The 12,681-nt window shown below is 38.7% G+C and overlaps 3 protein-coding genes across 5 annotated transcripts in view; all 3 read right to left on the bottom strand.

The window, feature by feature from the left end:
• Positions 1–121: 121 nt before the first annotated feature.
• On the bottom strand, positions 122–4,137 carry si:cabz01093077.1 (C-C chemokine receptor type 2). Of its 3 annotated transcripts, XM_005936009.2 has the most exons (5): positions 3,992–4,124; positions 3,262–3,361; positions 2,259–2,413; positions 1,871–2,043; positions 122–1,176 (listed from the first exon to the last, which is right to left on the bottom strand). In XM_005936009.2, exons 3-5 carry the CDS (start codon positions 2,401–2,403, stop codon positions 460–462), a joined length of 1,035 nt encoding a protein of 344 aa, XP_005936071.1. In that variant the 5' UTR covers positions 2,404–2,413; positions 3,262–3,361; positions 3,992–4,124; the 3' UTR covers positions 122–459. The 3 variants fall into 3 exon arrangements, with proteins under 3 accessions (XP_005936071.1, XP_042082252.1, XP_042082251.1); XM_042226318.1 differs by lacking the exon at positions 3,262–3,361 and having other exon boundaries at positions 3,992–4,137; XM_042226317.1 differs by having other exon boundaries at positions 2,259–3,361; positions 3,992–4,125.
• Positions 4,138–4,373: 236 nt separating this feature from the next.
• LOC102290336 (C-C chemokine receptor type 2-like) lies at positions 4,374–7,309 on the bottom strand. Its single transcript, XM_005936007.3, has 3 exons — positions 6,999–7,309; positions 6,252–6,407; positions 4,374–6,103 (listed from the first exon to the last, which is right to left on the bottom strand). The coding sequence occupies exons 1-3, from the start codon at positions 7,003–7,005 to the stop codon at positions 5,205–5,207; spliced, it is 1,062 nt and encodes a 353-aa protein (XP_005936069.1). The 5' UTR covers positions 7,006–7,309; the 3' UTR covers positions 4,374–5,204.
• Positions 7,310–12,040: 4,731 nt separating this feature from the next.
• The window catches only part of LOC121815409 (CX3C chemokine receptor 1-like), a 4,309-nt gene continuing 3,668 nt past the window's right edge, over positions 12,041–12,681 (bottom strand). Inside the window, exon 4 of the mRNA XM_042226303.1 lies at positions 12,041–12,047. Coding sequence (XP_042082237.1) covers positions 12,041–12,047 — 7 coding nt within the window. The remainder of the gene's footprint in view (positions 12,048–12,681) is intronic.

Genomic DNA, 12,681 nt, shown 5'->3' with positions numbered 1-12,681 from the left:
TCATAAAGGGCTGCTATGCGTCTATCTTACCCTGCAAAAACACACTGTTGGTAACACCCTTTAACACACTTCAGAGACTTTTTTCCTCTTACTGTAAAAGGAAAGAAGAATGACGAAAGGGTTTTTTTTGTTCAATAATTTTATTTTTTCAAAAATAAGATTGTGTTACAAACTGTGAATAAACACGACATTTATGTTTTGATGCATGTGTTTTGTTTTAAGCAGTTTCAAAACTGAATGCTTGTAACTGCAAATTGGTTTTGAGAATTGTTTTACACCACTCAGAAGTACTAACCACAGACATGCGTTCACACACACGTGCGCTCACACACACACACACACGCACACACACACACACACACAATTTGTGATCTTTGTAGTCTCTCAGTTTCAAATAAAAAAAAAAAATCCAGTGCTGCGGAAACAGTTACACCCATCAGCAAAGCACATAACCCATTTTTAATACTCTGATCTTACAGGTGTGTTGGAGGTTTCTTTGTCTGTGGTATCTCTGTGGCTGTAAGGACCACTGCTTGGGTAACTCCAACCAAAGTATTTAGCCATCACCTTGTTCAATGACTTCCTAAACTTCTCTCCTACAAATGCGTAGATCACTGGATTTACACAGCAGTGGGACAGCGCGATAATCTCAGCAATGCTCATGGCAGTGTTGAGGGCTATTGAACTCACACAGGGGTTGGGTCCCAGGTTTATGTCAAACACCTCCAGTGTTTCGAAAAAAACTGCAACATTATAGGGAACCCAGCACACCACAAACACACACACAATGATGAAAATCAGCTTCACAGCCTTGTTCCTATTAGAGTTCCTGGACTTTGACAGCACAATGAGGATTTTCACATAGCAGAAAATCATGATGGGAAGGCACAGAAAAAGGCCCACTGTGTTCTCACTGAAGTTGCGCTGCAACTTCCAGAAATGCTTTGTGTCTTCTGGGTAGATGGGCTGGCACTCTGAGACGTTATCATCAGACTCCAAGGAGGCAAATACTACCCGAGGGGTTGCCATAGTGACAGATATCGCCCAAATAATGATGCTGGCTGTGATGCCGTAGCGACGTGTCCGGGCTCGAATGGCTGCCACGGCATGGACGATGGCCAGGTAGCGGTCCACGCTCATGAAGGTCACGAACAAGGTCCCACTGTAGAAGCCTAACTGTTGGGTGGAAGAAGAGAGGAAGTAAAATTAGAACAGGATGTGACATGAGATGAGGAAACCTTTGATGAGGCTTTAAATGCGTCAGTGAGGTTCTTCACAAATCTGACATTACCCAGCAGTTGCTTCACGCATTACCTGAGCTTTAGAGAATCGAACAACTACACAGGTGTAATTGTTTGGGAATTTTGCATTCAGAAAACAGAAATCATTTCTTTTGACTAAAATATGAAGTAATTAATGTGAGTAAACTGGTTAAACTTTCACTTATTTAAAAAAAAAAAGTAACATAAAAAAATTTTCATCTTGACAAAAGAGCCCATTCGGATTACTTAGTTTATATATAAACTTTACTTTTTGGTACATATGATTCAATACAACCGAAAACTATTGATTTTGATGAGCCTAAGAATAATCATCTCTTTGTCTTCGCCAGCGATATGGCAAAGCCATGAGGAAGTTGCAGTTCGTCAGTCATAGTTGCAACATTTCAAATTCAACAGACTCCAGATTATCTGTTTTTTAAATCTCGTGGACCGCAGCCTTGGCTCTGAAGAAGGCACGGTATCGACGTGTCAATCATGAAAGTTGAAGTGCTTCAGTTGTTCCAATAATGAATATGCATTCCATGTGTTATTATGGTACACATGAGGTTTTCCATTTAGAGAAAGAAAGTGATAAAGAAAATAACTACCTGATAAACTCCTGTTTTTATTTTGCATAAGCCGAGGTTCTGGGAACTGTGGGCCCAGAGGGGCAGTGATACAGCCACTAAGAGGTCTGACAGAGTCAGGTTGAGAAGACATACATCAGTCATAGTTCTGAGCTTAACATGTCGCAGGAGGACCCACAGGACTGCGCTGTTTCCTGTGAAATAAATTCAGGTATTAATCTTAGAACAGAACGTATGTGAAAGTCTGATGCATGCATGGACTTTATTGATGAGTTCTGTGCTTCAGTATACAGAGTTGAGTCTTGGGCTATCGTACAAGCTATGTCTGTGTATTCAAAAAGCCTTATCAGGGGCTGGTTTATAAATGCTGTGTTACATAGAATTGGTATGGAAAAAAAAAGATACATACCTAGAATACCAACACAAAACAGCACATAGCAAAGCACTGTTAAGACCATGGATCCAATGAAATCCGAACTTGAATCCGGATTGCAGGTATCATTGTAATCATAGTCATACATTTCTGAGTAGTTTAAGGTCCCGTTATCTGACATGGTGGTACAGCTGTGAGACAGAAAAGGAAATTTGGTCAATGTAGTACAACAGTCATGCAAAAAGGTGAGAATGTCACCATCACGTTTAAAAGCTACTGTGGTCTTTTACATAAAGAGAAAAAAAGAAAAAAACTATTACCTGAACTATTGTCAATATATTCATCTCAAGTTATTTAAATGATGTAAACAATACACAAGTAATAACAATGTGGAGGCTGCCCGTTGTTACTATATAGATGTAATTGGCACCAACAATACCAAATCTGTTAAATCAGCTTGTTGGGAAATCAAATAAAAGTAGTTCGTCTGGTGTTGAAAAAGGTGCAGCTCAGTGCTTTAAAAAGCACCAGCCAAACCACTCAAGCAGCTGGACCTGTCTGATCATGTTTTCAGTTTCAAACCCAGTTCTGGATTGTTTTGGGTGAGTCTCTGACATACATGCACACATATGAAGTGTTCTAGTGTTTTCCTCCTTTTTCTTCAGCCCATCAGAAGATTAAAAAGTGGCAATACAGATAGAGAGAAATGCCCAAAAGACATAAAACTTCCTCTATTCAGTTTTTGTCCTCAAATGCCTTTTGTGTTCCCTTTCCCCAGTGCCACGCACTCTTCAGTCACTCTGCTGTCTAACAGATATCACAGATAATTTAAAGAGGTACATTTACATCTATGATCATTATAAGATTATGTTTTTTGTGCCATATTATGCCAGAACATGTCTACAAGCCATTTGTGGTAGTTACTGAATTTCTTACCAAACATTAACTTGAGTCTGTTCTCATTCTATTTTAAAGCCAAAGCACCTGAATATTTTACATATAAATATGTATGTATGTGTAAAAAAAAATGCCTACTTACTTTATGATGGCACCTTTTGGCTCCTGATTTAATTTTTCTTGTGGAAAGTCACATAAGAATTTCCTCCATAGTTTAGCTATCAGAAGTCTTTAAAGCCAGTCTTCAAGAAACAGAAAAGAAGTATGTTGTTTATTTCTTCTCTTTATTAGACACACTATTCCCCACAAGCATGATGAATGAACAGTTTGCTCATCAAATGAACATTTTAAAGTGATGATAAATTCTTCAAAGGGAAAAATTAGTTCAAACAGGGAATTGAGAGAGTGGACTGGACTTTCCTGCCCTTTCAGTAGAACATTTTTGATAGAATCATCATTTAGTGAGTCATGTAAGAGAGGCTTATGTGTAAAAACCACCCAGAAGGTTAACTTCTGTTTTCAAAGTACAGGGTAAATATAATGAATGGCTGTAGATGAATGCTTATACATCCATAGATATCTCAAAACTTCCTGCCGGCGTGACCATAATCAAATTGATGTGATCTATTCAAACCGCATGTCAAACATTTTTCCTTTCACTATAAACAGATGCACAACCACCTGACTTGTTACCGTTGCCGACCCTCACTTCCTGTGGGTGACAGTGTTTACGCGCTGACACACACACACATACACACACGCATATTCCTCAACTACACAGTGGGTTAAAGGGTGTAGGAGGTGAATGAGCTGAAGTAAGTCTAGTAAGTTGAAACTAAATGTTTAGAAATCAAAAATTTGAACACGCTTACCACACTTTTGGCCAAAATCACTGCTCCTGAATGTGTATGTTCTTGTGCTGCGCGCCGAGCTTACATGTCATCCTGCCAATATGCATTGCTTGCTTTTTGTGTCAAATCCTGCAGCGGAGCTCATTTCTGGTAACGTGAACTCTGGGTTTTGCTGTTTCCTCCGCATTGTGTTAAACCTGCAAAGAGGTGTTGGTGTGGTTTTCTCAGAAATGTCCCTTTATGCGTTAACATGAGGCGGGAAAAGACAAAGGGGAAAAATATATTCAAATGAGGAGTTTCCTTTTTATTCCTTTCAAATATACCTCTTAATAATCTGATTTCTAAAAACTAAATTCAGCTTATCAGGAATGACTGAGCCTAGTTTGCACAACTTTACTTGAACTTACTCACAGTTCCTGCCTGAAATAAATCATGCTAGTGTTTAGTGGTGGCTGCAACCATAAATACATTGATCTGAAACTACCTAACATGTCTTACCAAATGTACATATCTCAAATGTAATTTTGGAATCTGACAAGAATGCTCAATGACCAAGTGTATGACTTTCATTTCAAGTTCAAGATGTGCTGTATCATTTATTGTCCTAAGAAAACAGTTACACAGAAACAAGATGAGAAATAAGTACATGAAAGACTTTGATCTCTCCATTTGCAGGGTACTTACAAATACATCATGAAATCATGAAATTATAAAAGAAAGAGAAATTGCATATATTTGAAATTTAGAAAGAGATTAGCTTGAAATATATAAATGAAAGTACAGGTTTTGTACAAACATCAGAAAAAGTTTATTTTAGAATATGTTTAGAATGAAAAACAGCACACCGTATAATGTACAGAAATACAAAAGTGAGAGCATAAAATCTGGCAACACTGGAAAGTTTGTTCCACATAAACATATCAAATTCCATTATGATGTGAAATGTGGAAATTATGCTTCTAAACCTTAACTTCATAACGCGATACATTTGAATGAAACACTTTTTCCACAGCTCATTAAAAACACATAAAAGAAGAAAGCAAACTGTTACAGGCTGCCGTGAACAGCAAGTTTCATTTGGCCTGAGCAGACGAAGGAAAAGCATTACACAGAGTTTAGAAAAGACTTGAAATTCTGTAAGGAGGAGGCAGTGCTAAGAGGTTATACTCATTGAAATGGTCTAAACGTGTGCAGACAGGCCTTGAAGCTAAGACACCGGTGAAGAGTACTGTGGCTACAACTGACCTCCATAGATGTAAGTGGAGGTGACTTCAGTGGATCTGGACATAACTGTGCTTCTCCTGTCTGCCACATCTCTGCTGTAACCAGGCACAAACTTTTTCAGCAGCTGCAAGGCTCGTCTCATAAACTTCTCTCCCACAAAAGCATATATGATGGGGTTCAGGCAGCAGTGAGCGTAAGCTAAGGCCTGGGTCACTATTATTGATTTCATTAAATTTTTCTCCCAAGTTTCATCATGTGGGATTTTTCCTTTTTCCTGAAGAAACTTCAAGAAACGAGAAATGTTAAATGGAGCCCAGAGCAAGAAAAATGCAACCACTATGCAGATGATCAGCTTGACGATGCGGTGCTTCTTTGAGGTCCTCATGCTCACCAGTGTGGGAATGATCCTGGAGTAGCAACCTACCATCACCAACAAAGGAATCACAAGACCCAGTACATTTATAGTGAACAGGTTGTAATGAGCCCAGATTTTGCTCTCCTCGGGATAGTCACATCCAAACTTCTGGTACTCTTCTGTTTCCTGTGTGAAGATAAAATCCGGCAGAGACACAAACAAGCTCAGCATCCAAACGAGCACGGTCAGAATGATGGCTGCCTTCTTTGTACGATAACGTGCAACCCTGTGAGCGTGCAAGATGATCATGTAGCGGTCCAGCGTCATAACAACCATGTAGAAGATGCTGCTGAAGAAGCCAATCTGGTGAGAGCCGGAGACTAAACGGCACATGAAGTCTCCAAAAGTCCACTGGCCGACCCTGGCATAGTGAGAGTAGAACGGCAGCGTGAAGACGAAGAGGAGGTCAGAGAGTGCCAGGTTGAAGAGGCAGATGTCTGTCAGGTTGCTCTGATTGCGATGCTTCACCAGGACACACACCACTAGTCCGTTACCTTTGGGGGAAAAGACACAATAAGTGTACTTGTCACACTGTTACACGTTGAACAACATCATCTCTCTTTCTCTTACATGCACACACTTTCATACATCATTTAAATACAATCCAACACCCATAATATACTCACAAGAGGACGCACCTACCTATGAAGCCCAGGATGAAAACCAAACTATAGAGAGTGGCCAGAAACACTCTGATGAAGTCCATTACGTCGCTGTAGCTGATAGGATTGTAGTTTCCATCGTCAGTAAAAAAAGTGCTGTAATCATACATTGTGGTGTATTCTGTGATGTTCTCTCCTGCAAAGGGAGAGAAAAGCTTTTAAAATGTCAACAATTACGATACAACACACATGCATCAGGATTAGAGCCTATTTATTAGGAAACACAAACACAACTGCTACTGTATACACCTGCTGCTGACTGTTGGGGATGCGAAAGGAGAAGAAAGTGCTGGCTGTAGTCGCCCGATCAAAGGTTACTTTTGTGTGTATTTTTAAGGTGATTTTTCCTTTTCTGAGAAAACCACTGATAATCATTGACTGAACTGTCGTTACCTGGCATTTTGGCCCCTCAGAGATAATTGATAAATGAGGGTTTATTTTCCCACAGGTATATTTTTGGAAGTTTCTCACCCCTTCATTTCCCACCATCATCAATCCATAAGATACCACTGCTACACTAAAATAGGATTTGGTCTGTTAATTAAACCTGAATTATTATAATTTATTTAGTTCATATGAGTTAAATGATAGGACATTAAATGACAGGAAAATACAAAAGCCTTAAGATGAACTTTAATGACATTGTGACAATGCATAGAATTTGTATCTTTTTGCAAACAATTTTCAAAGACAACCGAATACTGAATTGCTGTTAAAATATATTCACCTTCCATGGTGATGTCTCAGTGAAGGTTCTTCCAGGTACAGCCAGGAATTCCACTTCAAGCTTCCTTTTCCCTCTTTTACTGACGTGATGCCTCTAGACATGCAGAGGTGAAGTAACCGTCTTGATGTCTGCAGTCCGATAATAAGGACCACAGAAACAGAAGTGCACATGTTGTTTCGTGTATGTGCCCTAAGTGAGATCCTTATCAGGATTCTGTTGTTAAAGATATAGCTTGACATCCAAACAGCAATAAACCTTTAAAGAGAAAGACAGGACATGTGGACACAGCTTCAGAAAACGACTGTTGGACTTTGCTTAAAGCGTTAAACGGTTTATTAATAATGTGATTTTATAAACACTGAATCATCCCAACATATGCTGCCGTCATCTAAATTCTTTATTATTTGTTGTTATTCCTCAATACCCATATCCTCTCAGACTGGGTGTCATAGAGGCACTGTTCTTCCAGCAAATCAAATGGCTAAAATAACTCTGTCTACTTTTTTTCTCCAAGTTTTTATAAATGTATTGCTTAAATTTTTTTTCAGAAATCTCCCAAATTCCTTCCAGTTGAGTAATTGATAAGGCTACAGTGAACTAGTCAACCACTAAAATGGAGATACAGAGAAATTCTTTAAACAATCCCACAATTTTTACTCTACAGCAAATATTCCACCCTCAAATAATAAGAAAGGGGGTCTTATTTCCAATGTCTTCTCCGGGTTGATAGTAGGAAAGCATACACAAAAATCTGTAGTGTAACTTGTTGGAACTATCGTATTTTTTTAGCAGGTGGATAGAAATTTCGAGCTTGGAGTTTTTAAGCCATTTTGTTTGAGGAGATGGCTACAGCGGCACACAGACTTTAACTGCAGCTTTACTGACATGTGCAGATATTTTACACTTGAGAGGGTGTTGTGTTTGAATACCCTCTTGTGATAGGTTAGGATAATCTCTCTCCCTCTCCATCGTTCTTTGTGAGAGACCACAGATCTTCCTCGTCACTGCAAACTTCTGTCGGTGTCAGTGCCGCCACAAAACAGTACAGTAAATAAAATCGCCAACATTTTAACTTTAAGTTGAATTTAAAGTCTTTCTGGAGCCTAATCTGCTGTGCAGCTCTTTGTGAAGAGGAACTAAAGTCCTCTTTTGGTCAAAACCACCAAATTCCACAGAACAAAATGGAAAAACTGGAAAACAGACGGGTGAATGCATGAAGTCACAAAGTAACCAGTCCTCTTAGGTAATGTTAGTGCTTTTTTTTTTAAATTGGAGACTGGTGTGTTAAACAAAAACATAGCACCTCTGGTAAAATATAAAGAAGGGCATCTCTGCAAGCAAGTATGAAAATATTTCATAATATAACCAAAAATAACCACAAGAACTGAAAACCCAGTGCACTAACTCAGATAATTACTTCACAAACAGGACATCCTGTTAGTGTCTAGTGGAGCTAATTGTAGCTATCAAGCTATAATTATCACATGCACACATTTAGACCTATGTGGGAAAACATAATTCTGAGGGACAACCTTGGAATGCAGAAAGGCCCATTTATAGTATTGAGTACTGAGTGTGTTTCTGTGTTTTCAGCACATATTATCTCCTTCAACTTGTTTTCTTAGCAGTTTATGTCTGTTTGCTTCCCTCCTACTGTCTGCCTTTACTTACAGCATAGACCAGTGGTTCCCAAACCTTTTTGCTAGGCCCCCCTTTGTTTTAAAAGAAAAATGTTGGCACTTGTGCAGGTGAAACCAAAGGGAAGATATGCTTCACCATATTTTCTAGTCTTTGGCTTAGAATGAAGTTGGTTTGGAAACATATTCAGTTATGCTTCATTTCCTGCTTTGCATTTCTGTGGCCGCCCCATGCTAGCAGCGTCCAAGCGTTTTGTCCCCCCCCCTTTTCATACCGCGCCCCTGGGCCCCACACTTTGGGAAGGTCTGGCATAGACCAACATCTGTATGCCCACATTTTAGTACTGCTAAAATTGTTGATCGTTGAAACATCCTTAAATACCATTTCCTTCATGAAGTTGAAGTTTAAGGTTCAGGTTGGCTCAAAATGGGTCTGCTTATCATGTTTGCAATTAACTGTAACAGAAAGTAATTACCACACTCTAACACTTTGTGACAACCAATTCCATCATGGGGCTGTTTGTCACACAGTATGGGGGTGGTTATCCCTGTTTATGTTAAAAAAAAAGGCTTTATTTTATTCTATATTTTTTTCAGATAGAGACATAAACAAGTATAGAAATAAACACTGCCTCGTTTAAATACAAGTGCTTTAATAATGTAACCTTCATTAAAAATCACAAAAATAACTGAGAACAATCGGCACACTCCACCATGACTACATTTTGTACTGATGTATCATTGATATAATTTCAAAAAGGCCAAAAGTATCTTTTAAAAGACAAATTGTTTTTATGCATGATAACCTGAGCAACAGCGAGCAAGTCAGTGTAAAAATCTTGATGCATGCTAGATCATCCAGATAAGGAAAGGCAGCCTATTTTTTAAGCTTGCTAGTCTTTATCTAGCAAACCTGTGCATTAGTCACACAACTCATTTATGACAAATATGCATACCGGATTGTCAGAGATATAATCTTTGAGTGATCAGTTTTTGCAGACAACACATTGAAGCCCTGCTTCGTGGGCCAGCTATTGCTATATGGCTTAATACAAGCTGCTTATCCAACAAAGGAACAAAAACACATAACTGTAAAACCATTTCTCATTCTCAGGGGCCTGGTTGTCACATAAGCTGACCTCTTGATAAGCATTTTTACCTAGCTAACACATGGTTTTAGCATCACAATGAAAAACTGAATAAAGAAAGCTATTACCTTCAGCTTGTTAATAAGTGCATTTCTATAATCAAAAAAAAATGTTTGAGATTTTAACTCAAAAACAACATGAAAAATTACTCTGACCCATAAAAAATACAAAATCCCTCCTCCTCTCAATATTTTGTGTGTTTTTCACAAATTGGCCAATGCAAAAATAGACAGATTGTCAAGATTAGCAACAGAACTGTGAAAATGAGACTGCGCTGAAAAAATGTATGCATTTAAAAGTAAGGTTACATCTCAGAGAGAAAGTCAGAAGCTAAAGAGCGTGTTTGTCACTTGTCATGTTGTGTACAGAACAAGTTACTCCAGTTGGGTCTTTCTGTGCTACTTACAAACCTCTTGTTTAAAGGGACAGGTGCAGCAGCCTTCCAGCTTTGATTTCTGAACACAGCCTATATGTTTTTGTTATTTATTCATGAATGTCTAGTTTACACTGAAAGCTAATAGTACATCAGTTTTTCGAGTTATTATAGGCGTTAGCCGTTCTGGCTAGCTCTCATCCATTAGCAGCTCATTCATTTGGACTGCCAAACATTTATGGAGTGAAGTGCCACTGGGATTGCATCTTCGATGGTTCAGTGGAGAACATCTGGGTTCTCTACTGGCTTCTGTCTCTCTGGTGTACCTCTTCAAGCAGCTAGCCAATGCTTTGAGTCTTGCTTGGGAGCTCCTAGGGCATGAGCTATTGGCAACTAGTTGCACTTCTTAGTACATCCCTTTCTTTATTGCATCTTTCTGCCACACATATAAGCCACTCTTAGAATTGGCTAACCTCCCTCCGTGCTGCCTTGATCTTTACCTCCAATCTCTTTCTTTTTCATAAAGAGCACTGCTCTATGTGGCTGTTCATCTTGTAGCCAACATCTCAAGGATCATTGTTGCCATTGTGTCGTTCAGCTGCTTGTTTTCAGTGTTGGTCGCAGTAGGGATTGTCCAAAATGCTACATTCACATCTCTTTTAGCAGACTTTCAGGTGTACTTAATGTAATCTTGGTAATCGACCATGAAGTGTCCAGGTTTCCACCTTAGCTATGAGCCTGTCTCTCAGGTAAGCTGCTCTTGTATTCAATGCCTTTAATGCACTAATTGTTCTTGGGGCTCGGTGGCCAATCTTTGAGGGTGGGGTGATGATATCTCCCTCCTGACCTGATATGCTAGCACCCCTTGCCGTATCATTTGTGTTGTAACTCATCAATCTCTAGTTGTGATAGCAGTTGCCAATTAAGGATATTTAAACACATAGCTGTCAGATATTTTGCCATTACTTTATATATTGGGTGTAGTAGCATTCCAACATCTATTCTCAGTGCTTGTCCACTTATGCCTTGATACTTCAGTAGCCCACTTCTCATCAGTGTGTCCTGGTTCCTCAACACATGATGCGACGTCCGAGGCAGTAAGGTTTCAGCTATGTGTCTCTTGCTCATTTTCCAGGGCAGGCTTGGGTAGCATAGTGGGCCTAGCCTGCGGAGCCTTATGTTACCTGTTTATCTCTTGCAGTGTTGTGTCAATGCACGGGATAAAAAAATTAAAAGTCTTTCTCTTGCTGAAGTGAAATGTATAAGGTAGGATAAGCTAAAAGTATAAGGTAGGTTTATGCAAATATGTGTACTTGTGCTTCCCTGCAACTTCATTTCTCTCACACAAAGTTGTTTGTGTACGTTTTCAACAATTGTCCCTTCGTGCGTGATCATTAGATTTAAATAGGAAAGGGAAAATGTATTCAAATGAAAATAATTTGATTCTGTGTTAATAGAAGCTCATCAGTAACTACAAAGCTTTCATGATAGTGAACAATTACTTGTCTAATAAATTAATCTGGGACAAATGAATTTGATCATTTCACACTTCATGATTGGATGCAGAATTTTCTCAGTTAAATATTGTAGGAACTGAAATTTGCTTAACTTGAGATAAAAGCATATAGAATGAATGTGACCACTTCAAGCTGCTCTTCAATGTACATCCCCGATGTCACAGGGTCAATTAAGAACCCAGTGTGATTTTTATTTTGAGTAAATTCAAGATCTGCAGTAAAATGTTTTGATTTAAGAAAATTCTGATACAAAATACAAAATTTTCTGATACAAAATGAAGACAAGAGCTAAGTGGATGCCAGCCTTGATTCATGAACAGTCCAAGTACAGGTACAAGTGTCATACAAAACAGAAGTGTGCATAAGATCAATACCTGGAAAACAGTACAGTGTGCATGCACGCAGAGTAAAAAAAAGAGCAAAAACAAAAACCCATCTGAAATGGGAGTCGAAGTTATTGAGGCAAAAGAAAAGAATTTATTTACAATGTAAAAGTAAAAAGTAGTAAAAGTAGGTCAGACCACTGTATATTATATATAAATTTAAAAAGTGAGAAAAAAATCGACACTGGAAAGTTTCTTTAACATCAAATTCCCAACTTCAGAATGCCATACTTTTGAATAAACCACTTTTCACAGTCATTTATAACACATTTGAAATCTTATGGCCATAACAACATTAGCAGGATCTAAAGGTGTACAGACAAACTTTAAAGGAGAGACACTGGTGAAAAACACTGGTGCTATGTGGCAAAGTGACAAACAAACAAAACTAACAGGAAAAACACTGAAACTGAACACTAAAACATTCATGCCAAAAACAATTACAACTGCCCTCCACCTTCTATAGTTTAAAAGAAGCAGAGGTGACTTCAGAGCCCCTGGACATAACTGAGCTCCTCCTGAATGAGCTGTCTGTCAGATCTCTGCTGTAACCAGGCATCAACTTTTTCAGCAGCTGCAAGGCTCGTCTCATAAACTTCTCTCCCACAAAAGCATAAATGATGGG

Source organism: Haplochromis burtoni, unplaced genomic scaffold (assembly GCF_018398535.1).
Source record: "Haplochromis burtoni strain Fernald_Lab_line unplaced genomic scaffold, NCSU_Asbu1 Contig_206, whole genome shotgun sequence".
Taxonomy (NCBI): Eukaryota; Metazoa; Chordata; class Actinopteri; order Cichliformes; family Cichlidae; genus Haplochromis; species Haplochromis burtoni.
Note: the sequence above shows the minus strand (reverse complement) of the source record. Positions and strands in the feature narration are given on the sequence as shown.